Below are 26,443 nucleotides of genomic sequence, written 5' to 3'. Positions count from 1 at the left end.
GTGCATTCAACCCAAACAATAAGTTTGCATTTCTGCAATATTTTTCCCATGCCGGATGCTTTGGAAATGTTGCACATGGGAGTTTCAATGAATTGCATGTTCAATGGCAGTTTCAAAGCGTAATGAGCAGTTCTTCCACCTGGTAGCAATGTCGCAGCTATTCCGGACGACGCAAGAGCTAAGGCTATATCATTTTGGGATCGAATTGCTGCCAGAATCAGTCTAATTAGGAACGTTTTACCAGTTCCTCCTGGTGCATCTAAGAAGATAGTGAGTGTTGCTTTGACGTCCAACAGATGGCGCTGTTTTTTTAAAAAAGCATGTTTTTACCTGTCACAGGTGTGACATCTATATAATATAGGTATATAAAAACACGCGCGTATTCGAATGCAACGTTGTGTCAAAATTTCAAAGCAATTGGTGAAGAACTTTCGGAGATTTAAGATTTTGAACAAACGAACATTTACATTTTTATTTATATAAGTAAGAAAAGATAGATAATTATTACTTTTATCTGTAATGGTATGCAATTTTGATTGATATTTTTTGTTTCTTTGTGTTTTTTCTTTCCCCCAATTTTATGTTTGTATGTAATTTTTATGTATGTAATAAAGTTTTTAAATAAAAAAAAGGATCCACAGGCGGTCCAAGGTCGGGGCGGCTGGAGACTCACCATCATTGTCGCCGCTCACAGTGCTGGCTTCGTTGGAGCCACTGCTCTCGGCGGCATCATCCAGCTCTTCTCCTTCCGGGGCAGACAGGTTGCGAGACCACTGCACGGCATCCTTCTAGAGGGGCCAAGCAGAGCCTTTTCTCATGTACTAGCACACCACAGAGACTAACGCAGTTCAACTGAAGAACCAGAGGGTTCTTAGAAGGCTTTAAGAGGGGGGTGGGCATGTTCATGGAGGAGTATTCATGGCTACTAGTCAAAATGGATACTAGTCATGACACATACCTATTCTCTCCAGGATCAGAGGAGCGTGCTGAATATATTAGGTGCTATGGAACGCAGGCAGGACAATGCTCCTGCAGTCATCTTTTTTGTGGGCTTCCTGGAGGCACCTGGTTGGCCACTGTGTGAACAGAGTGCTGGACTTGATGGGCCTTGGTCTGATCCAGCAGGGCCTTTCTTATGGATATTAGTCATGATGGATCCCTATTATCTCAAGAATCAGAGGAGCATATGAACAGACTGCTGGACTTGATGGGCCTGGGTCTGATCCAGCAGGGTCTTTCTTATGTTCAAAGGGGACCCAGGAGTTAGTGACCAGGGCAGGGATACCCCAACGTGGCACCCACTGACACTTCTCCTAGCACCTGCCAAGTGTTCTTAAAAACTGGGCAGGCCCTGGAGGGACTTTTGCCCACCGGGGCTTCTGGTTGGCCACCGAAGATCTGACTGGCTGTGCAGATTTTTTTAAAAAAATTGTTCATTTAAAAAGGCCTCCTGTTAAACACAGCTTTTGCCAAAAATTTGAAGGCTTACTACGAAAGTTATGCATAACCTCATTCCCCTGACATTTTGTGGTTGGCCCCGCCTCCTTTGTCAGCCATTTTGTGGTTGCGGCCACACCTCGTGTCAGAATTTCAAATGTCCCCAGAGCTGAAGACGGTTGGGGACCGCTGGACTAGGGTTAGTGAGGCCACTAGCTGCTCTAGGGGGGAGGAGGAGGAAGAGGAACAAGAGGTAGAAGAGGAGGAAGTCGAAGAAGAGGAAGAAAAAGAGGAAGAGGAGGAAGAAGAAGAGCAGGAAGAAGAGTTGGTTTTTATATGCCAACTTTCTCTACCACTTAAGGAAGAATCAAACCTTCTTACAATCACCTTCCCTCCCCCTCCCCACATCCTGTGAGGTAGGTGGGGCTGAGAGAGCTCTAAGAGAGATGTGACTAGCCCAAGGTCACCCAGCTGGCTTCATGTGTAGGAGTGGAGAAACCAACCCATTTCACCAGATTAATGTCCGCCGCTTATGTGGAGGAGTGGGGAATCAAACCTGGTCCTCCAGATTACAGTTCACCACTCTTAACCACTATACCATGCTGGCTCACAAGCACCCTCTTACGCAGTCTTCCTGCTCTGACACTTGGAACAATGAACAAATATTCTACAAGGACAAGAGAAAGGAAAACCTGACTGAACGTGGAGTTGGGCAAATTCACTGCACTTAGCTCACAGACCCAAAGACTGAATGAAATTCTACAGCCCTCTTGTGTATGGACCGCTCTCGTGTGCTGGAAGTTGAGCTCATACAATATTCACCAGCCAGCTGAACGGTCACAGAGTCCCTGGACTGGAGGAAGGGAAACCTATTCTTACCTTCAGGCTGAACAGGCTAATGCGCCCGGGGAGCTTGTAGAAAAGCCCGTCACAGCTCCTGGAGTTTGAGTGGAGCATGGCGTTCAAGCAGGCCAGTGGGGAGGTACCGCTGAAGAGAAAGAAAACGCAGCTCAGTCAAAGGCTGCTGTGAGGGCGAGCTCAGGTACTCTGGCTACGCCAACCTAATGCACTGCCGGCGCTTGTGAAAACAATATTGCTAAGACGCTTTCAGGCCTATTTGATGACACAGCTATCACGTCCTCTGCATCAGCTTCCCAACTGAAAATGATTATTACCAACCTAAACCTGTCCCCCAAAGAGGAGATGCTGGGCTCAAATCCTACAGGGAGCTGATTCTGCCCTGGCTATTCTCTTCTGGGAGTCCTTCTGCCCAGGCTCTGGATGCCCTGTACCGATTATGTATCCTCCCCAGGGAGGTGTGACTGGCCCCCCTCACTGTCCATCTCCAGGAGGCAGCAGAAGACAGCTTTATTTAGGACGGCATCCTGAGATTTTAAATTATGGTCTTGTGTGTGTTTTAAAAATCCCCACTGAGGCCATGGAAGCTTGCTGGGTGACCTTGGGCCAGTCACACACTCTCAGCTCTGACCCTGGTTAGGACTTGGGTGGGAGACCTCCAAGGAATACCAGGGGCCAGGATGCAGAGGCACACAATGGCAAACCACCTCTGAATGTCTCTTGCCTTGAAAATCCTATTGGGTAGCCATGTCAGCTGTGACTTGATGGCCTTAAAAAAAAATGTGGTTTTTTAACATATGGTTGTTGTATTTACATAGTCAGCTAACTTGAGTTCCACAAGGTAGAAATTTATTTAAATAAACAAATAAACAAACAAATAAATAAATAAATCTCTGTGTAGTTTACTTGTTTGGAGGGCTGCTTTTAGAAGTATTTTCTCAAGACAACTCTATCTATTTTCATGGTTTCTGAAGTATTTTCCCTAGTTTTCAAGACTATTATGATAATGACCTATTTTGTCTTCGTGGTTTTTCCTTGCTTTCAAGTCAAAATGTAATAACAGCTTTATTTGTCTTTTGTGGTTAGTAATCCTTGAAGATGAAAGTGTGAAAATTGAGAATTTATTTTGAGAAAGGAAATGTGCTTGGGTGTTATTCCTATGTCATCTGTTTGTCTGACATGAGACCAAAGTTTGGAAAAGATGTTTGATTAAGGAAGTTTTGTCTTATTGATACAAGTGATGTCTTTTGATGTCTGGGAATTTGGCAAGAATTTTGTAACACTTTCTTGCTCATTCTCAAACCTATTCTCATTAGTTCTCATAACAGATGACCTCTGAAAGGGTACATAAAGGGGCTTAAAATTGTGAAAGGTTGGAGATTCTTCCCAGATATGCTTGTATGCTGTTAGGCTGTCTGGGTAAGGCTCCCCAACATGACTCTTTGATAGGTATGTAACTTTGAATTTTTTCATTGTGTACCTGTTCCCAGATCTGTACTATTTTGCTAGAATATATTAGATTTTTTCATGTAACCAACTCTCATATATTTTTGTGTTTTTATATTTTACTTTTTCATTTTTATACTGAAGTATCTACAATAAAAATGATTTTTTAATTCAAAGTTTGTATCATTTGCTGGTTAAATTAGATGAAGTATTTTTCAGTGAAATACAAGATCTAAAAACCTTAGTCACTTATAACAGCAAATGACCACTTCTTCACAATCAGTATTAAGGCTGTATCTGCTAAATGTGCCATTTCAACGTTTTGTTTCAGTTTTTGGAAGAATTTCTAAAGGTGATATTAACTGATACCTGAAAGCGGATTATCAAATGGCTGTTTATTTCAAAAATCAAGAGGTTACGCATTTTGTACCTGGGCATTGTACTGATGTGTGAACTGAAAGTTAGCTGTGCTTCACAAACACGCTCTTTCTTCTGGTGTCTGACTTTCTTCCCTTTTTTGGGTGTTTTTACACAATTGCAGAGGCCGCCGCAATTAATAAAAACAGAACTGAAAGCTGTTCTAAGGCCAGATTTTCATTCTCGGAAATAAAACCGTCAAGATGTTTTTTGAGTTTCAACTTGTCCGAAAGGAAGCAAACCTGGAACCACTCCTGTTTTCTCCTCCCATACAATTTATGTGCTACATTTGTTTTGTAAAATTCCTTTGCCTCCAAGGTAATTCAAGACACTCGTTAGAAACGGAGGGGAAAACTCCAGCTCCCTCTTCTACCGGTCCTGGGACACTCCCCACACCAAGATTAAATGGAATGCAGAAGAGAGATTGCAAACCACAGAACTTGGTGCCCCCCAGGGAAGTCACTTGCAGAAGTGATGCACGGATGCACGCGCACACAAACACACACTTGTGTTTCAGGAGGTACATCAATATCCATGCTGGTCGGTGTCCCTAAAGCCTCTCAGTTTGAATACAATTAAGCCCCAAAGAAATAAGGCACCCAACTATTAAGCGCTCACAGGCAACCAGCAGAGTATGTTATTCTACCGTTTTCTTATTTCCGTAACTGGAGCTCTGCAAGTGTCTATCTGTGAGTATCCCACAATTCTGTCTTGCCAGCGGAACCAGCTCCATATGCCAGCAGAACGGAGTCACAAGATACCCCGCCCCCCCAATAATATGCGGCAAGATCAATCTGCAAGGCTGAACTTCGAGAACAAAAGCCCAGTCAAAGCTTCCGCCAAGCAAAATTAGACCATCAGCTGCAAACCAATTAGCCTTATGTCAAATATGACAAGTTGATTTTTTTGTTTTTGTTTTATTTTAATACAGTGCACTGTCAGGAACATAACCTAGCCCTCCTGCACTCTGTTATCAGGTTTCTCCCCACAGATGACAGGGAGAAACTGAGTGGAAGATACCATTAGCGCAATCCCGCTCCCATTCTTCCTTCCACTGCTTCTAGACAGCAGGGAGAGAAAGATGGCCATTAGCTGCTCTCCGGCACCCTGCTGGACTTGGGCCTAGTTCTCCCTGAAATAGGTGAACCCCTGCCTGGAGTCCACCACGCCAGGCTAAAGGCGTGGACTTGCACAATGAATTTCTCCTCCATGAAAAACAAGATTCCCTCCACAGGAAGCTAGAATGTCAGGAACAAAAGTTCTTGCAAGAACAAAAGTTCTTGCACAGTCCTCTCCTTGAGTGGCCAATTTTCCACACACAGGTTTTTTTTTTGGGGGGGGGGGTTATGAAAGAACATTTTTTTTTATTTATTTTAATATTTTAGTCTGCTTCTCTCCCAAATAAAATGTGGTCCAAAGTGGGATATAATAAAACTAGAACCAGAAATGCTACCAAAATAAAAAAGTTACTACAAAAGGTAAAACAACACATCACCATGAAAAACACTGGCTTATGGCAAACACCCTTATTCAAGTAGGTGAGCCCCAGCCTGTGAAGGGCTTTACAGATAATGACCAGCACTTTGACCTGAACTCGGAAACAAACTGGCGGTCAATGAAGTGCTGGTGCATCAACAGAGGCGTAACATCCAAATTGCAAGATATCATCGTTCCGCTGTACACTGCATTGGTCAGGCTGCACCTGGAGTCCTGTGTGCAGTTCTGGAGGCCTCACTTCAAAAAGGATGTGGAATCGAGTGGGTGCAGAGGAGAGCGACCAGGATGATCAGGGGCCTGGAGATCCACCCCTACGAGGAAAGGCTGAGGGAGTTGGGAATGTTCAGTCTGGAGAAGAGGAGGTTGAGGGGGGACATGATTGCTCTCTTGAAGTATTTGAAGGGCTGTCACTTAGAGGAGGGCAGGGAGCTGTTCCTGTTGGCAGCAGAGGATAGGACTCGCAAATATGGGTTTAAATTGCGGGCGGAAAGGTACTGGCTGGATATTAGGAAAACGTTTTTCACAGTAAGAGTTGTTCAACAGTGGAATCAGCTACCTAGGGTTAATGTGGGCCAGGAGAAAATGAGAGTTGGGAATGCTAAATCTCAGACACAGTGTCCTGCCTCACCTTGTCAAACTTGGTACCAGTGCAGGGAATGTAGTCTTTGGAACACCCTTCCACAGAATAAAAATTAGAGAAACTGCATAGTACGACAAAGAGAACTTTCTCTCTCTGATGAAACTATTAGTTTGGAGAGAGATGCTTGCAGAGAGGGAAAGTATCCCAGTGACACAGAAGGCTTACTACTATTTCTGAAGACTCTGTAGGACAATGAGTACTCACAAGCTCTTAATTTGAAAAAAAAAAACACACACACCCTGAAACATAACCCCCCTCCCCCAGACAGACCCTGACACAGACAGGCCAAGGAGACCCTTTTGTTTACGTCCCGGAGGCAGCTTTTTGCCGAGGCTAAGTTCATTTACCTTCTGCAGGTAGGCAGCGATCCCACAGTGAGGCCGGTGACATGGGGAAGAGAAGGAGTCCATGGAAAGAAATGGGGAAAACAGAGTGGAATTAACTCAAAACATAAACACAAAAGCGTTCACACCTCAAGTGGCAGCAGAGAAGCTGTTTGAGACAAAGACATGATGAAGGAGAGCGATGGGTGGGAGGGGGGGACAGCCAGGCATGGACACGTTGCCTTCAGCACAAATTAAACTGCTCGGCGGGAGCTGTGAATAATTCTCTGCACTAAATTAAAAACACCTATTTAGGTCTTCTACTCTTTTGTTTCCCATGTTCGGGTACTTGCCCCAGTTACACATGCAGGGATGTATGATGAACTTTTTTTTGCATGAAGTATTATTCAAAGAATTTTAAATCAATGCTCTCCAACCCCCAGCCCTTGACAACAGGTGGTAAACAAAGAGTAATATAATTCAATGAAGTTGAAAACACAGTTGTAATTTTGAAGGGCACACGTTTCACATATATTGAAGAGTTGGTTTTTATATGTCGACTTTCTCAACCACTTAAGGAAGAATCAAACCGGCTTACAATCACTTTCCCTCCCCACAACAGACAACCTGTGAGGTAGGTGAGGCTGAGAGAGCTCTAATAGAGATGTGATTAGCTCAAGGTCACCCAGCTGGCTTCATGTGGAGGAGTGGGGAAATCACCAGATTAGCTAGCGGCCTGGGGCGGCCTGAGGCGGCTGCCCCGGCCCTCGCCCGGCCTCGCTGCCGCTGCTAGCGGCTGAGGGCGGCCTGGGGCGGTTGCCCCGGCCCTCGCCCGGCCGCGCCGCCGCTGCTCGGGGCCGAGGGCGGCTGCCCCGGCCCTCGCCCGGCCGCGCCGCCACTGCTCGCGGCCTGGGGCGGCTGCCCCGGCCCTCGCCCGGCCTCGCCGCCGCTGCTCGCGGCCGAGGGCGGCCTGGGGCGGCCTTCTGCAGCTCCAGGGAGGCTGCCCCGGCCCTCGCCCGGTTGTGCCGCCGCCAGGCCGCCGCTTGCTGCTGGGAGCCCAGGTAAGCCTGCGGGGGGGGAGGGGTTATAAGCCGACCCTCGGCTTATACGCGGGTGCCTGATTTCCCCCCATTTTTGGGGAGAAATTAGGCACCTTGGCTTATACGCGGGTCGGCTTATACACGGGTATATACGGGAAGCCCATTACAAAGCATTTCAAGGGACGGGGATTCAAATACTTCCTGATTTGAGCTTGGAGACCTTTCATCAGCTTGGAGACTGCTGGTGCGAATAGATTCCCAACAGGAAGGTGTGGGTCCAGCCAGCAACGAACCTCAGGTAAAACTCCCATGCATAAATGACCTAGGGGAACTGATCTCTCTCTTGATCGGGCCTTGTTTTACACCAGCCTCTCTGTAGTACCTCTCCCGCTCCCGTTCTTCTGAGCATTTGACCAATCTTGATGGATGTGCTCTTCTTTGCATCTGAGGAAGTGAATCCTGACTTGCTAAATCTCACACTGAAATTTCGTTCATTTTTAAGGTGCTGCTGGACTACGATGCAATTTTGCTGACTGACACATCTACCCCTCAGGAACATTTGGCAAAGATGGTTTATCTGTAACAGTCACAAAGATTCCAGATGGAAAAAAGACTCCACTTCACTACAAGGATCCACCACATTTTGGCTTTGCTTGGTCACCACTGGTTGGTCCCACCCCCACCCCCCGCAGTCCCTCCAGTTTCCACAAAGAACTCAGGGGTCATTTCGCGCAATGCTTTGGATAAAGAAGAACAGATGGTTCTTATATGCCGACTTTCTCTACCACTTAAGGAAGAATCAAACCGGCTTACAATCACCTTCCCTTCCCCTCCCCACAACAGACACCCTGTGAGGTAGGTGGGGCTCAGAGAGCTGTGACTAGCCCAAAGTCAAACAGCTGGCTTCATGTGCAGGAGTGGGGAAACAAACCCAGTTCACCAGATTAGCCTCTGCCACTCATGTGGAGGAGTGGGGAATCGAACCCAGATCAGAGTCCACCGCTCCAAACCACTATACCATGCTGGATCTCTCCTGGTGATTCCGAACATGCCCCCAGTCTGGCAGGAAGCAACCATCACCTACTATGAAGTGTAAGAATGATGGAAACAGTGAGATGCAGGAACTGCGTCTTCCAAAGAGTGGGGTGAAGCTCGATATAAGAACTGGCTCCTTCCCCTTGTCCTCTGCACATGCCAGAAAAGTCTGAAAAAGGGAAGGCCTGGAGACTTGTACCTCATCCCAAGTGGGGGACTCCTTCAATTCATCTGTATTGCAAGGAAAACTGAAGGGAGAGGAGGAGAGCTTCTGCTTCATGTGTGGGACAGATGCTTACCAGGCTGTTTATCTTGGAAAGAAGGTGGTTAAGGGGAGACATGATAGAGGTCTATAAAATTATGCATGGTATGGTGAGAGTGGACAGGGAGAAGCTTTTCTCCCTCTCTCATAATATTAGAACATGCAGTCACGTGCTGAAGCTGGAGGGCGAGAGATTCAAGACAGATAAAAGGAAGTATTTTCTTCACACAATGCATAGTTAAATTGTGGAACTCCCTGCCCCAGGATGTGGTGGTGGCTGCCAACTTGGAAGGCTTTTAAAGGGGAGTGGACATGTTTATGGAGTAGAGTTCATGGCTACTAGTCCAAATGGATACTAGCCATGATGCATACCTATTCTTTCTAGTATCAGAGGAGCATGCCTATTATATGAGGTGCTGTGGAACACAGGCAGGATGCTGCTGCTGCAGTCGTCTTACTTGTGGGCTTCCTAGAGGCACCTGGTTGGCCAGTGTGTGAACAGACTGCTGGACTTGATGGACCTTGGTCTGATACAGCAGGGTTTTTCTTATGTTCTTATGAATACTGGCCATGATGCATCCCTATTCTCTCCAGGATCAGATGAGCATGCCTATTATATTAGGTGCTATGGAACACAGGCAGGATAAATGCTGCTGCAGTCGCCTTGTTTGTGGGCTTCCTAGAGGCCCCTGGTTGTGTGCGTGAACACACTGCTGGACTTGATGGGCCTTGGTCTGATCCAGATGGCCTTTCTTACGTTCCTATGGGATAGCTCCACACTCACATCTGTAAAATTAGCAGCTCGAATGCCACTGTATCATTCATACTACAGAATGTAGGTGCTGAGACCTGCTCCTTGCCTCCCTATCCTCATAGCAATACAAGCTTGGGAGCTAATGTGGGGGCGGCTATGCAACACTCTTGCAAGAAAAAGCTTAACACACTGAAGGCAAAGAGCAATGGTCATTTGATCTAGGAAATGTTTTTCTACAGCAGGGCATCCAGTCACGCAATTTTAAGCATGACGCTTACTCTTGTTAAGCGCCGCTGCTTCTCATGTTGAGGTACTTACAGCAGCAGATGCTGTAAGAAGGCATAACGCTTAAGCAAATTCTGCATACCGGTCATAGGGAATCACCACAGCAAGAACTCCCTAGATGTGCACACGCACACAAGCAGGCCTCCAGCTGGTGATCAGCATATTTTTAAAAAGCAAAACAAAACACAGTGACACTAACTGAAGGCATCATTCTGCCCAGGAGGAGCAGGAAATCCTCCAGCTATAACCGAAGGACCACATAATGCTACATCTTTAAACTGAACAAGAAAAAGGAGGTTTCCAATAGAGCAGTGGTTCCCAAACCTCTTGAGTCATTGGAGCACTTTTCAGGAGAGAAATTCATCATGGAGCACTAATTTTCACCAGCACCTATATACTAAACCGAATGACAGTAGTATTTTTCTTTCCGATATCTTCATGGAGCACTAGGAGATGTTTCGCAGAGCACCAAGTGCTCTGTGGAGCACAAGTTTGAGAACCGCTGCAATAGAGAAAACCCAGAAATCAACTTCAACCCACTTTCCACTCTCCCTACACACTTTGAATGAGACAGGAAGATCAATACCAACCTCATTTCCTTTAGGCCCTCAGATTCTATGACCTGCAGGATCTGTTTTGGGGTCATAGGTCCATCCGAATAGTTTTCCAGCACCTAAAATGAGAAAAAAATATCCCAGGCTTAGTATATTTATTATTCTTATGAGATAATTTGTATCCTGCCTCTCTGCCCTTATACGGAGGCTAATAATTCAATACACGACAAAATCACATTTTTAAAACATAAAATCAACCCACCTAAAACACACGTCATAAAACAGCAATTAAAACACTGGTTGGGAAGGAGGGATCATTAAGAGAACGCCAAATGAAACAAAAAAAAGTCTTCACCCACTGGAGCAAGATGGCAAGAGAAGGGGACAGACAAATCTCCCTAGGGAGAGAGTTCCAGAGCTTTGGAGCCATGACTGAGAAGGCCCTCTCCCAGGCTTCCATTCGCTTACTCTCGGAAGGCCTAATCTACTTATCAACCTAAACCCACAAAATACAAGAAGACACTACAAGGCAAGAATCTGGCTCTACGCCTTGCTCTCATACCAGACAGCCCACCAGTCACAAATACATGCCTCTTCCGATCTGAAATTATAGGAGCGGGTTGGATTGCTCTTTTATTCATTGCTTAACTAAAACTGTGGCTGGTGGTACATTGGGCAAAGCAGTGCACCCGAAAACCATAAATCGTCTTTCAGTATATAACTGTCAATATCTTCTACTGGAACAGCAACAACAACAACAAAAAACAGTAAAAAAACCCAGCCTCTCTTTGGAGCAGAGCTCTCTTATAGAATCATAAGAGTTGGAAGGGACCACCAGGGTCATTTAGTCCAGCCCTCTGCACAATGCAGGAAAGTCACAACTACCTCCCCCCCAAACTCCCAGTGACCCCTACTCCATGCCCAGAAGATGCCCAAGATGCCCTCCCTCTCATGATCTGCCTAAGGTAATAGAATCAGCATTGCTGACAGATGGCCATCTAGCTTCTGCTTAAAAACCTACAGGGAAGGAGAGCTTACCACCTCCCGAGGAAACCTGTTCCACTGAAGAACCGCTCTGTTAGAAAGTTCTTCCTAATGTTTAGCCAAAAACTCTTTTGATTTAATTTCAACCCAGAAAACCAGCAGATTTAATTTCAACCCAGAAAACCAGCAGAAAACAACTCTGCACCATCCTCTATATGACAGCCCTTCAAGTACTTGAAGATGGTTATCATATCCCCTCTCAGTCTTCTCCTCTCCATGCTAAACATACCCAGCTCCTTCAACCTTTCCTCATAGGACATGGGCTCCTCCAGACCCCTCACCATTTTTGTTGTCCTCCTCTGGACACGCTCCAGCTTGTCTACATCCTTCTTAAATTGCGGTGGCCAAAACTGAACACAGTACTCTAGAGGAGGGCTAACCAGGGCAAAGTGATACCATCGCTTCACATTATTTTCAAAGCACCAAATACCACTTGGCAAATACACGCGAAACCCGTGTCCTCATCACAGGAGTGGGGTCCTGGTAAGGAGGCGTGAGGCAATCCACTCCCGTCTTGCAGGCAGAATGTTCCGAGTTCAGATCTATTTACGTAAGTGGAGAGTAGGCAAGGCCACTGGGATAGGGAGAGAGCAGGGCTTCTATTCACTCCAAAATTCCCACCCTTTTTTGCAGGGACAGCTAAAATGGAAAACCCAAAATGTGTTTACCTTCATGTTCACAATACCCTTGGCAAAGCTCTCCCTCAGAACGACTGTTTTCTATTCTTATTGCCCTGCTCCAAACTCAAGAGGTTGAAGGTAGACAATAAGTACAGCCAGATGTTACTCCGACTTCCATGCCAGACCAAGGAAGAATAAAACTGCTCTGTTAAATGTTCGAGCTCTTGCTTGTTAAGTCAAGAAAAAAAAAAGATACCAATTATGAGTGATCTGCCAGTCTTGCTGGCATGGAGACCCCCTGCAGCCTAGCCTAACAGCCAGGATCACAGGAGAGAAGAAGAATATACTTTCTCTGGACATTAAAGTACAGTGCAGGCGAATTTCTACAAATGCCTTTTCCTTCTCTTTGTCATAAAAGGGCTAGAAGAATCTTATTTATTTACTTTATCTCCCGCCTTTCTCCCCAGCGGCGACCCAAAATGGCTCATATCCTTCTCTCCTCCATTTTATCCTCGCAGCAGCCCTGTGAGGTCGGTCAACCCAAAGTGTTTCATATCCTTCTCCTCTCCTCCACTTTATCCTCACAACAGCCCTGTGAGGTTAGGTCAGGCTGAGAGTGTGTGACCGACCCAAGGTCACCCAGCAAGCTTCCATGGCGGAGTGAGGATTTGAATCTGAGTTTCCCAGATCCTAGCCAGGCACTTTAACCGCTACACCACACTAGCTCTATCACCGTTCCCAGCCCAAAGGTTAAGACAGACCTCTGACCCATTCTTCAACCCCATGTAGATTTGCAATGCCAGAGGTTGCACCAGTCATATCACATGACTACATCTGTTCCTATGACAATACCTTGTGACTTTGCCTGTATGGGGGAATTTTTGGATGTTTGATGAGTAAATGCACAACACATTGTCCTACCATAGTCTATGAAGTGGATCTAAAATCCTTATTTGAGTACAGTCAAAACTTTCTACAACTTTTCAGTCCTGTTTCTGAACAGAAACACACAAAAATGCTATGTGCATATAGTTGTGCAAGGAGAACAGAGCTGTTATACTGAAGGTTCAGGGAGTACAGGTTGCAAACTCCTTTAGGAGAAGGGCAACAAGATCAGCAGAGGTTCTCTGCTGGAGAAGTCACTGTTCTCCTTCACTACCACCTTGGCAACACAAGGAACATCTCAAACTGAATGACAAATCTTCCTGTCACACCGCAGCTGAGAATCTGCCTACACTTCCCATAAAAAAAAGGCATAAGCAATTTATATCCAAAGTGAGATAAAAGTCTTAGAAAATGATATACCAAGAGCTGTGAAATTAGCTTGGCTAGAGTCTAAGAAACAAGAAAATCATGCAGCACACAGCTAACTGTAATGGAAGCTCCCAGGGAGATCTAAAAAAAAAAAGCGTTAAAACAGAATGGCGCTGGAGCAAGCCTCTCTAATTCCATGCAAGACAACCAAGTTACACTCTTAAATGATCCGGTTTCCTAGGGGAACACGGAATGAGTTCAAGAAGAACCATCCTTCCTTTCTGCAGAAGAAACCAGACCCTGACAAGCAGTGAGGCAAGCTGCAGTTTGTGCCTGAGAAAACAATAAGGCCCTGCTTTGTCGCAATCACATTTAAAAACATGAACCTGAAAAGAATTTAGCAGGTAGCCACATGCTCAAGGATTGCATGGGTCAGAAAGCTGCATGCTTAGTTTAACTGAAACTCGCATTTCTGCTGAAAGACAGACCATCTTAACGGCACCATGTGCACCAAGATAAATGAAATCACTCTCTTGGATGCCTGTTCCTACAGGGCGCTCTTTTTGTAGACAGGAAGCTTGCTCATAGCAAACCACAAACTACAACTGCTACTTTCAACAGCACCGCAAGTACGGCACACCACACCTACTAATATGTGAACAAGGCTCCTGGGTATAAAAACCGTAGGAAGTAATTTGCAGAGGTCATATGGACATTAAACTGGGGGGAAAGTCAGCTGAAGCAATTATGCTGATTTGCTCCAGCTCAAAAAATGAACACGCATTTTCTATTGAAAAAGAACCAACAAAGCAAGACAGCTCCGCTCAACTCTGCTTAGAGCCAACTTTAATAATGGAAGCAAAAGGAAACATTTCACTGGACTTCTTCCCCTCTTACCAGACGCCGTATCAAGGAACAATGAGGGCACCGGCTCTTCCAGTTAGCTGACCAGTGCGGGTTTCTATCTTCCCAAGGAACTTTTGCAGGATTACTTTGAACAGCACACAAGGGAAATAACTTCAGAGTAGAACAACTAGCTGGATGAACTTCTTAAACCAGGGGTGGGAAATGTCACGGGGGGGGGGGGGCGTTTAAGGCCCGTGAAATCATTTGGTTTGGCCCTTCGTGGGTCCTGGCAGATCTCTAACTCAGAAAGATATAAGACTGGCAATCCACCCCCTCCCGCGGACAGGAATAGCCTCTATTCAAGGTGGATATGAGTTTTGTTTTGCCAAGAAAAGGAACCCTTTCTCCCCCCCTTGCAGAAGAGTCATTAGCTATGGAGCTGCTAGGACCGCCCAAATCAAGCCTGAACTGACCCTAGAAGCTAAAATGACTAAACTGAGGCTGTCGTATTTTGGTCACGTCATGAGACGACAAGAGTCACTGGAAAAGACCGTCATGATAGGAAAAGTTGAGGGCAGCAGGAAAAGAGGAAGACCCAACAAGAGATGGATTGACTCAATAAAGGAAGCCACAGCCTTCAATTTGCAAGATCTGAGCAAGGCTGTCAAAGATAGGACATTTTGGAGGACTTTCATTCATAGGGTCGCCATGAGTCGGAAGCGACTTGACGGCACTTAACACACACACACAGGACCGCCCAAGAAACTGTGTTAACCCTTTCCCACCCGGGCCATGAAGAAACGTATTCCCTCTGTACTACAAGAGGGGTGGGGGCGGAATGTGCATGTTGGGGAGAGTTCTTAGCCAGTGTGTCCTCATTTCATCCCTGCAGGCGGAGGTAGCAGAAGCTGGCTGTAGAATCTGGCACTGACCATGCGGAGCAGGAGCAACTCTGGCGTGTGGCTGGACAGCTACGCCCAGCTGGTGCAACAGACCATCCTGTGCCACCAGGTGGGCGAGTGCGCCACTGGTTGGGTGCCTGCCTACTTGCCCGAGCCGGGGGGGGGGGGTGTCATCTGGGGCAGCTGCCTGTTTGGGGCTTGGTCGGCTAATTTTTAAGTTGATAACTTTGTATGGCCCGGGAATGATGTTATAAATATCCAAATGACCCTTGGCGGAAAAAAGGTTCCCCAACCCTGTTTTAAACACTCTTCTGGTCTCTGCAGGCAGTTCAAAACCCCGGGCTGCTCCTTCTGTTAGCCCTCCACCAAGATTAGCTGTCTGCCCTGGGCAGGTGTTTGTTTACTACATTTAAACCCCACCTTTCTCCTCAATGAGGACCCAAAGCAGCTTATACCGTTCTCCTTTCCTCTATTTTATCCTCCTAACAACCCTGTGAGGTAGGTTAGGCTGAGAGCGTGAGACTCGGCCAGAGTCATCCAGTGCCAGAGTGGGGACTAGAACCTGGGTCTCCCAGATCCCTGTCCAGCACTCCAAACACTACGCCACGCTGGCTTTGAGTATCCTCCCAACTGTGTTTAAAATTCTCTCTTTAGAACCTGCAGAGCTACGAAGTATCCGACATGGTGGGGATCCATGTTGCACTCAATAAATAAATAAATAAATAAATGTTTCAAAAATTGTTACTACAGAACTCACAAAGATTTATTTTTGGTGGATTTACCCTCGGCCGGAGAAACAGCTCACAAGCCCAGTGTGGGGCAGGAAAGTCTCAGACTCTAACACGATAACGCAGCTGGAGTTCGACCAGAAACAGAAGGGTACCGACACTGGCACATAGATGCTTCAAGCACATAAAAGCAGCCTCCAGACAGGAGGACGTCAAGGCAAAACTGGGTGCCCACGAACACTCGCGCTCAACCGAAGGGACACTTCACCTGTTCTAGCAGCCGAGATTGAGAGGGGCACCAAAATAAAGGCAGAATGAGCCCAATGGTTTTTGAGAGGTACACGGTGATCGAACAATCGCTCAGCACTTTCACCGGCCCAGAAGGAAAGGGGAGAGAGAACAACTTGCCACCTACGACCTTCTCCTGTCCTTTGGACATCGCTTAAAAACTCTTTGCACACCACCCCTCGCACTAAAGGTACAGCAGCAAAGGATTCCAGGTGTCTTTGTGGAGCGTTTGACCTGCAAAGATTAGCACGCCTGCATAAAGCGCAGACGGAAATATCTCTGCTCGAGCCTTGCCTGCACCTGAAGACAGAAGGAAAGTCAGTGACTGTCCCATCATGCTATCAGAGGGGCTGGCAGCCTGGCTTTGCTGAATTCCCGTTTGGTCACATCACTAGCTCCTAGTCAAGATGGAGCTCTGAAGAAATGTTTACTCAGATTTCTGTGACACTGCGCCCAGAGAGTTCAAAATGTTACCCATCGAATTATTTCTTTATTTCATTCGGATTATTTATAATCTGCCTTTCTCGTTGAGACTCAAGGCGGATTACATTGTGTAAATCAAGTACAATCAACGGGAGGGCACATCCAATGAACAGTGCAAGAGGGTTTGGACTCCAGAAACCTGAAAACAAACAGAAATCTCAAACAGCTGAAACGAAGTGTGAGCTTTTAAACACAACACCTTAAAAGGGGTAGAAACTACCTGGTCAGGACCGCACGTACGGTCTTAGGAAGCAATACAGTGGTATGGGCTGCAGTCTCTGTCCCTTTACCAATGCAACTTTCCTGAACCGTTTCCTTAACAGTACAGTCCTATTTACCTGTGCAAAAAAGCCCTCTTGACTAATTCTGCTTTGCATAGTTTGCGGAAAGCCAGGGGAGTTGGGACCCTCCCCAGCCTCCCCAGGGAGGCTGTTCCATAATGTGGTGGCCGCAACAGAGAAGGCGCAAGCACAGGAGGTTATTGATTTTGCCCTTTTGCAGGATGGTACCTGCAGAAGGCCCTGTTGCTAGGATAAGTGAAGCTGTGGTGGTGGAACACAGGGAGAAGCAGCCCTACAGATATGAGGCACCAAAGCTGTGAAGGGCCTTGTATAGCAGGGGTGGGGAACGCCCGGGGCCGTATAAGGCCAGCAAAATCATTTGATGTGGCCCTTCATGGGTCCTGGCAGACCTCTAGCTCAGAAGGGTCTAAGACTGGCGATCTGCCCCCTCCCGCGGACAGGAATCGCCTCTGTTCAAGGCGGATGTGAGTTTGTGTTTGCTGCCCTGCCTGAATCTCTCAGGCTCAGCTGGGGACGGCAGAGCTCAAAAGCGAGTTGCTCTACGTGGCAGACACTCAGAGCTGTCTCCGGTCATGCCTCTTGGCTAAATGACCAAATATAGCAGGGTAATTTTCAAGTTGATAATTTTGTATGGCCCGTGAATGATGTTATAAATATCCAAATGGCCCTTGGCAGAAAAAAGGTTCCCCACCCCTGTTGTACAGGATAGTCAATACCTTGAATTGAACCTGGTAATTGATGGGGAACCAATGAGGTGACTGCAGAAAGGGAAGGATATGCATATTCCACCTAGCTCCCAATAATAACCTAGCTGCTACATTTTGAACTAACTGGAGCCTGAACATTAACTTCAAGGGGAGACCCACGAAGAGTGCATTACAGTAGTCTAGTCTCAATTTCACCATGGCATGGATCCAGGTCACCAGATCGGCCGAGTCAAGGTAGGGAGCCATCTTGCAGGCTAGATTGAATTGGAAGAAAGCGGGGTTTTTTTGCAGTTGCATTAACTTGCTGCTCCAGCAGTAATGATGGATCCAGTATAACCCCAAGTCTCTTAACTGAGTCAGCCAGTGTTAGCTGAACCCCATTGAAAGTGGGAAGCACAAGGTCCTTCAAGATATCCGCCTTCCCCCAGCATCACTTCCGTCTTGCCTGGGCTTGGTTTCAATTTATTTGCTTTCTGCCATTTAATCACAACAGTCAGGACCTTGACTGTATCATCAGGGGATTCTGATAGAGAGACAAACAGTTGGGTTCCACTCACATATTGATGACACTCAGTTCAAAAGCTCTGAATGATTCCTCCTAAAGTCTTTTAGGGCAGAAGTTGAATAACATAGGGGATATTATATACTAAAGCAGATACTGATGAAAGGAGATTTGGGTTTTTAAAGCTTATGCCCTGAAAACCTTGTTGGTCTCTAAGGTGCTCCTGGACTCGAATCTTGCTCTTCTACTGCAGACCCATGGGGAAAGGCTGTGGCTCAGTGGTAAAGCATCTGCTTGGCATGCAGAAGGTCCCCGGTTCAATCTCCGGCATCTCCAGTTAAAGGGACCAGGCAAGCAGGTGATGTGAAAGACCTCTGTCTGAGACCCTGGAGAGCCGCTGTCCGTCTGAGTAGACAGTACTGACTTTGATGGACTGAGGGTCTGATTCATTATAAGGCGGCTTCATGTTTTCATGTGTGTGTTTACCTGAAACTATACAAATCCTGTTTACTTCAGCTTAAACACAAACTCCAGACAGAAAGGACTTCACAGCTATGAGGGAGCGATCAAGCCACGATGGATGCAAAACTGCCAGATCAGCTTTAGGGGCTGCTGACTGGAATGAAGGGCAGCTACAGCTACGAGGAAACGCCGGAGAGTGCAGGACTTTTCAGTCTAGAAAGGAGACATGATAGAGGTCTACAAAATTACACACAGGGTGGAGAGAATGGACAGATAGAATTTTTTCCTCCCTCTCCTAAAATACTCAAGGGCACCCGATGAAGCTGAAGGGCAGGAGATTCAGGATGGACAGAAGGAAATACTTCTTTACACAACGGGTGATTAGAAAAAGGTGGAATGCACTGCCAGGGGGGCAGAGACAGCCACAGGCAAGAGCAGCTTTAAAAGGAGATGAGACAGATTAATGGAGGAGACGTCTAACAGTGGCTACTAGCCACAATGACTAAAGGGAACCTTCATGTAGAGGCAGTCAACCTGTAAATCCCAGTGCCGTGAGGAAACTCTGGGAGAAGGCCTTGGCCTCTGTGCCCTGCTTGTTGGACCTCCCGAGGAAGTGGTTGGCCACTGAGTGAGAAGAGGATGCTGGACTAGATGGACCACTGGTCTGATCCGGCAGGGCTCTTCTTAAATTAACTAAATAATTAACACAAGATACAAGAATGTGATCTTGTGTTGTGCAGTAGACTGGAGCCAGAAAGACAAAGGTTCAAATCCCCACTCAGCCATAAGGTGTGTTGGATGACTCATGGGTCATTCACTCTCTCTCTCTCTCTCGGTCTAACCTACCTCACAGGGCTGTTAAAAAGAATAAAACTGAGGATGGGAGAACCATGTATGATGCAGCAAACTTCTCAGGAAGAGTGTGGGATAAAAACATGACTATGAGACAGATCTTGCTTATGCGTAGTCTTGGTGAGCACTGGAGACAGGGAAGACATGCATATGCAGGGTTTATCTAACATTTGTATTCCAACCTTCCTCCGAAGAACCCAAGGCAGTACTATGAGACTGCCCCCATCTAACCCCAGAGAACACCAGGAGGCACATTAAGGTAAGAAAGTGAAGCAGTAAGTATGCTCCGCGGACAAGCGGAAATTTGAACCCAAGCTTCCCCATCCAGCTCCGACAACCACTCCACTACCCCATCTTGCTTCTCATACCTTGGGCTAAGAGAGAACAGATTTCAAAGGATCAATCCGCAATCCTATGCACTTCCCAGCATGGTGTAGTGGTTAAGACTGGCAGGCTCTAATCTGGAGAACTGGGCTTGATTCCCCACTCCTCCACATGAAGCCTAATGGGTGACCTTGGGCCAATCACAGTTCTCTCCTAACTCTCTCATCCCTACCTACCCCATGAGGGGGGGAGGGAAAGGGAAGGCAATTGTAAGCCAGTTTGAGACTCCTTATAGGAAGAGAAAATTGGGGTATAAAAACAAACTCTTCTTCTATAATCAAACTGAGGAACATCTTCTAGTCAGATAAAATAAGCGTCCAATTTTTGTTTGACCCTGGGAGTAAATAAATTATTTGCAGCTGCCACCACGCCATCCTCCAGCTCAGACAGAGAGCCTGGGGCAGGGCGGAGGCTCGTCTCTCATTTCCAGCAGCTTTGGAAAGGCAACATGAGAATCTCTTCTCGCTTTCCACTTCCCCGACGCTTGGCCCAAAGCCAGAATTACTTGGCACCAGCAAGAGGGAAGACTGGAAGCAATGAGGCGGAGCCAAGCGGTTTCCAACTTTCTGCAAAAGCCAGGAGTGAGGAAGTGACATACCTCCCCCTCTGTTCTTTGTGTATACCAGAGGACATGGTGTGTGTGTGGGGGAGAGATAGGAAATGTCTTGTACCTGACACCCCCCCTGAATTCTTGCAGTGCAAAGAAAACTTGGGGGCGGCACCTCACTTCACATTGTTACCTGGGAGAGGTGGCAGGCTGAAAAAAGGAGGGCAAGAACCAATACTACTGTATGAACACACACTAAACAAGTACACACCCCTGTACTATTGGCTAATTTACCCATGCACAGATAAGAAAGGAATGTCTGCTAAAAAAAATAATCAATTCACAGACAAACATACCGGGGGGGGGGGGATCATCCAAACAGTATGCAATCTGCATAGCCCCAGAGATTTTTTTTTTAATGGAAGAGAAACATTACTTCCTGAACCCAGTTGTCTCGAAGCAGTAAAAGCAGACAGCGGCATAACCCAAAGCCTGCCAAGAAGCTGAGCATGTCAGTTGCAACATCTCTACTTTGCACTAGCTGGGAAATGTTGTTAAGAGTTTGGAGGGAAGGTATTAATGCACACCCAGTTGGGGAATTTATGCTTCAAATAAACCTAACCGTTTGTCATCTATCTGTATTCCTACTCATACTTCTCTTTTTTTTAAAAAACCTCAGGAGTGTGTGGAGGAACAGGGATAGTTGCTGCTGTTTTAAACAACCCTGCAGCCCTCCAGTTAAGCTTACACGGTTCACATCACAGGGCGAACTCTCTTTTGCAAGTTGAATCACTAAGTAAACTCCAGCAAACATTTTTCAGAGTGCGAGTCAGGATTACAGGAAGCATCAAGCTGTATTAAATAAGAGCATGTTCAGATCCTTCGTAAATTTAAATAGATGGCTTTTTTTTTTAGTGAAAGGTTACCAATGAACCACTTTGCACAGCCCACAAAATTAATCCCCAAGCCTCTGACAAAATAGACGAATTCTGTCAGTACCTTGAGGGAAGATATTTTAAGAACAGATATTGAGAAATCTAATCAACGCCTACCAACTGTTGGCAGCTTATTCAGGGAGAAACGCCTTCTCTCTCACCACTGTCAACGGAAACATGCTGCATTTGTACACACGCATCTCCGTTAACAGATACATGCCTCTCTCTTGGTTGTTACATGATAATATGTGTATCTTCCCCTCACACTTGCCTGGTATTATGGACAACAATACAAAACTAGCTCTTTGCTTTCTTCTGAATTCAATCCTTCTGGTTCTTGTAGGTTATCCGGGCTGTGTAACCGTGGTCTTGGAATTTTCTTTCCTGACGTTTCGCCAGCAACTGTGGCAGGCATCTTCAGAGTAGTAACACTGAAGGACAGTGTCTCTCGAGAGACACTGTCCTTCAGTGTTACTACTCTGAAGATGCCTTGAGAGACACTGTCCTTCAGTGTTACTACTCTGAAGATGCCTCGAGAGACACTGTCCTTCAGTGTTACTACTCTGAAGATGCCTCGAGAGACACTGTCCTTCAGTGTTGCTACTCTGAAGATGCCTGCCACAGTTGCTGGCGAAACGTCAGGAAAGAAAATTCCAAGACCACGGTTACACAGACCGGATAACCTACAAGAACCAATGAACTCTGACTGTGAAAGCCTTCGACAATATTTCAATCCTTCTGCCCTGAAAAAAGAAGTATCTTCCTTACAAAAGCCAGAATGTATAAGCCATCCGGAACAAGCTGGCAACAATTAATAGGCTTAATATCTATTTACTTCATTTAAACCCCACTTTTTTCCCCAAGTGACTTACATAATTCTCCTCCCCTCACTGAGGTAGGCTGAGAATGTGAGGTAGGATGAGAATGCGTGACTGGCCCAAGGTCACCCAGCAAGCTTCCATGGCAGAGTGGGGGATTTGAAAGGCCTCCCAGATCCTAGACCAATACTTTAACCACCATACAACACTGACTCTCATGTATGAACTGAATGTGAATATAATACAGGCCTTGACAAATCCCAAGCCACCACCGTGGCTAGAAATTTCACTGTGATGCCCAGTATTTTTAAGCAATGGTTTTATTGTAGCGTCTCTCACTGAGAAGTGTATTATCATTTCTTATCAGAATACGTATAGTTGTATGGCTTAAAACTACAAGTGCATGAAGTTCGTGCCCCTGCCGATTTATCTGTTAACTTTACACCATCCAGTGGTGGTGGATGAATTAATTTCCTATGCAGCTGCTTTCTATACTGACTCCAATATTCAATTAAACGGAGCTTTTAAAGAAATAAAGGAATTATCAGAAATAGGGGAGAAATTAGGCCAGGCTTAGTGGGTAGCTTTTGTGATGGCGATAACCATGGCTTCTGTCATAGCTTTAATAAAATGGCAAGAAGCTGTGAAAAGGTTAGGATCAGGATTTGTGGTACTAATAATTAGAAAATGTCTTCAAGTACTTGAAGGGCTATCATACAGAGGATGGTGTTGAGATGTTTTCTGTTGCCCCAGAAAGTCATACCAGAACCAATGGGTTGAAATTAAATCAAAAGAGTTTCCGTCTAGACATTAGGAAGAATTTTCTAACAGTTAGAGCGGTTCCTCAGTGGAACAGGCTTCCTCGGGAGGTGGGAGGTGCTCCTTCCCTGGAGGTTCTTAAGCAGAGGCTAGAGGGCCATCTGTCAGCAATGCTGATTCTATGACCTTAGGCAGATCATGAAAGGGAGGGCATCTTGGCCATCTTCTGGGCATGGAGCAGGGGTCACTGGGGGTGTGTGCGGGAGGTAGTTGTGAATTTCCTGCATGGTGTAGGGACCCTGGTGGTCCCTTCCAACTCTATGATTTTATGATTCTATGTGGTAAATAACATACAAAACTGAAGAATGAAAAAATGAGGTTGGCTCATAAAGCCAAAGAAAATTTGTCAAGGCCTGATATAATGCAGGCAAGGAGGCCTACTTTAAGTACTTACTGAAAGAGAATATGATACATTGCCTCTTCTCTTAAGAGTTCATTCTCTTAAACTGGGAATAACGCTATCCTGTGGAAGGAAGCAGCCTTTCCCACCTGAATAAGAGATCATGATTCCCAGCTTGTCTCAGGGGCATGTTGTCACCCATGACCCAATCCTTGGTTGTTTTCCTCCACCAAAATGTGAATTAGAGACTATTTTGCTACAGCCACTGGGAGCTAAAAGGATGAAAACAAGGTGAACTAGAGAGAATGCTATCAAGTGATGTCTTAGTGTTACAAGCTGTCACTCACTGGGGCAGGAGCAAAGAGGCTGACATGAGAAGAACTGCAGGAAGGAAAAAGTTCTCCCCCAAAGAGTTTAAAATATGGCAACTAACAGAGAAGTCTTCTGCTCCATCTGAAGATGTGGGCATCCACATTCCTGGCTTCTTCCAATTAAAAAGGGCACATGAACTGGCTGAAAAAGGACTTCTTAGTCCTGCCACCAGGAGGAATCCGTTCTTGTTTTGGCAGAATAGTACTGCAGCATTTAGACAGCACTTCTCTTCACAAAGCACAGTTTTGATGACCCAGATGAACACAGCCACGCCACCCTAGGGGACCCCATTCTACCTCTGCCTGCATCCCACATCTAGTGGCCTGATAAAAGTGGCAAGTTTGAGACCCCCAGCCCTCTTATGATTCTGCTCTGCCCACCATGCCAATGCAGCTGCAAGAGGGTCTACAGAAACATCTCAAAACTTCCTGGACTCATGTGGGGGGAAAAAGTATTTCTCCCTATTCTTTCTCTGCTTCTTCCCCATTCTTCAAATGCATGTGCAAATATGAAATGTTATGCACAACTCTCATATTTTACATACTTTTCCTAATAAGAATTTACCAGGGAGGAGGGGGGAGGTCAAGTGAGCTGGGGGAATGCATGGAACAACCCCTATGCTGGCTTGGAGTCTGGAAATTCACTTGTTGACAATGAAGCAACTACCGTTTCTACAGACCTCCAGATACACAAAGAATTCCCTTTTCCTACATGGTAAATGGCACCTTTAGCTTGAAGAATACAGCCCTATCCTACACAAGCCAACTGCAGCGTAACTCACTCAAAAGCTCTGGAAATCCCTCCACCCTAATGTCTCAAGTAAGGAGAAATGGATTACAAGTCTGCCTTGTAGTTTTCCTGTGAAACAAATGCCTTTCCAACACCTGATTTCTTAATAGTCCCTTCCCATTTCAGCTCCCCTCTCAAGAGTTTTGCAGAAAGATACTTTGCTGGTTTATTCTGCAAATGCATCCCTCCTTCCCTCCCCACCAGCATTACAGAAATGCCCTGCAGCTCCTAGCAACAAAAAGGGCCTGAAGGATTCAGGGCTTAAATGTGAGAGCTATTGTGATATAATGGTTAAAGTGTTGGATCTTGGGGTGGGGGAAGAAAACCACTTATGGTAACTCCACACACTTACAGTTTGTTGTACAGCTAAAATGGGGAAAGGAAAAATACTACATCCTTCCCTTGGAAAAAGGATGGGATATAAAAGCACGAAGCAGACAGACAGACGTCTGGTTTCCAAAAGGCTGAAGGCTATTACTACAAGCACCCTTGAACCACAAGGAAAGGCAGGATATAAATGTATGTATGTATGTATGTAGCAGGCTCAAAGTTGACTCAGCCTTCCATCCTTCCGAGGTCAGTAAAATGAGTACCCAGCTTGCCGGGGGTAAAGTGTAGATGACTGGGGAAGGCAGTGGCCAACCACCCCGTAAGCACAGTCTGCTTAGTAAACGTTGGGATGTGTTGTCAGCCCACGGGTCAGGAATGATCCGGTGCTTGCACAGGGGACTACCTTTACCTTTTTAAAATATATGCATGTATAAATAAATTTAAAAGTCCTCCACACTGTGGTTCTCCTTGGGGAGACCAGTCAAACAATACCCCCCCTTTGGCACAGCCTCCCTTTGCCCAGAAAAGGTGTCCTCATGGCTCACATTCACACTTTCACAGAAGATATTTTCAGAGAGTAGCTGTTCTGGTCTGCAGTGGAAGAGAGAGATTCAAACCCAGCAGCACCTTACAGACCAACAAGATTTTTAAGTGTATGAACTTCTGAAAGTCAAAGCTCCTTTCATAAGGTACAAGTGGGAATGGAAATCCCGGAGTCTTTATATCCCAGTTTGAAGGTGGGAGGATTGCTGCAAAGAAGGGACTCGGGATGCCAAGGTAGAATGCACACTGCAATCAACTAGATTAGAGCAGGGGAGAAATGCTTAGGGGCAGAAAATCAGCATCTGTAGTGAGATAGTTTCAGAGGGGAGCCGGGCTGGTCTTCAGAAGAGCTAGACTGGACTCCAGTAGCCCCTTCGAGACCAACGAGATTTTCGGGGCATGAACTTTCAAGAGCCAAAGCTCCCTTTGTCAGATCTGAATCCAGTAGAACCTTCGAGACCAACAAGATTTTTGAGTGTATGAACTTTCAAGAGTCAAAGCTCCCTTCATCAGGTTGGAATGGAAATCCTCAAGTCCTTATACCCCAGTCTGAAGGTGGGAGGGACTCAGGATGCAAAGGCAGAATGGCACATTGCAATCACCTAAATTAAAGCAGGGGAGAAATGCTTGGGGGCAGAAAATTAGCATATGTAGTAAGAAAATTTCTGAGATTAGCTGTGTTGGTCTGCGGTAGAACAGCTAGATCCAAGTCCACTAGAAGAGTTAGATTCATGTACGGCAGCACATTAAAGACCAACAAGATTTTTGGGATACGAGCTTCCAAGAGTCAACGCTCCCTTTGTCAGATACAAGTTGGAATAAAGAGCCCTCAGCCCTTAAATCCCATACAGAAGGTAGAAGGGGTATGGCAAAGAAGGAATTCAGGATGCAGAGGTACAATGCTAGATTAGCCAACTAGATTAGAGCAGAGGAGGAATGCTCAGGGGCAGAAAATTAGCATCGGTAGTGAGATCGTTTCAGAGGGTGGCCCTCTTGGTCTGCAGGAGAGAAGCTAGGTCCAAGTCTAG

General features: G+C 46.0%; 1 protein-coding gene across 1 annotated transcript in view; it reads right to left on the bottom strand.

Annotated features, from left to right (window-relative positions):
• ASXL1 (ASXL transcriptional regulator 1) overlaps window positions 1–26,443 on the bottom strand; it is a 42,649-nt gene that overhangs the window by 15,396 nt on the left and 810 nt on the right. The window contains exons 2-5 of the mRNA XM_056844935.1: window positions 10,585–10,667; window positions 6,643–6,645; window positions 2,317–2,425; window positions 674–788 (exon numbers count right to left, since the gene is read on the bottom strand). Of these exons, the coding sequence (XP_056700913.1) occupies window positions 674–788; window positions 2,317–2,425; window positions 6,643–6,645; window positions 10,585–10,667 (310 nt within the window). The remainder of the gene's footprint in view (window positions 1–673; window positions 789–2,316; window positions 2,426–6,642; window positions 6,646–10,584; window positions 10,668–26,443) is intronic.

The sequence above is a fragment of the Euleptes europaea genome, chromosome 2 (genome assembly GCF_029931775.1).
Source record: "Euleptes europaea isolate rEulEur1 chromosome 2, rEulEur1.hap1, whole genome shotgun sequence".
NCBI classification, from domain to species: Eukaryota; Metazoa; Chordata; class Lepidosauria; order Squamata; family Sphaerodactylidae; genus Euleptes; species Euleptes europaea.
The sequence above is the reverse complement of the archived record's forward strand: the minus strand, read 5'-3'. Positions and strand labels throughout refer to the sequence as shown.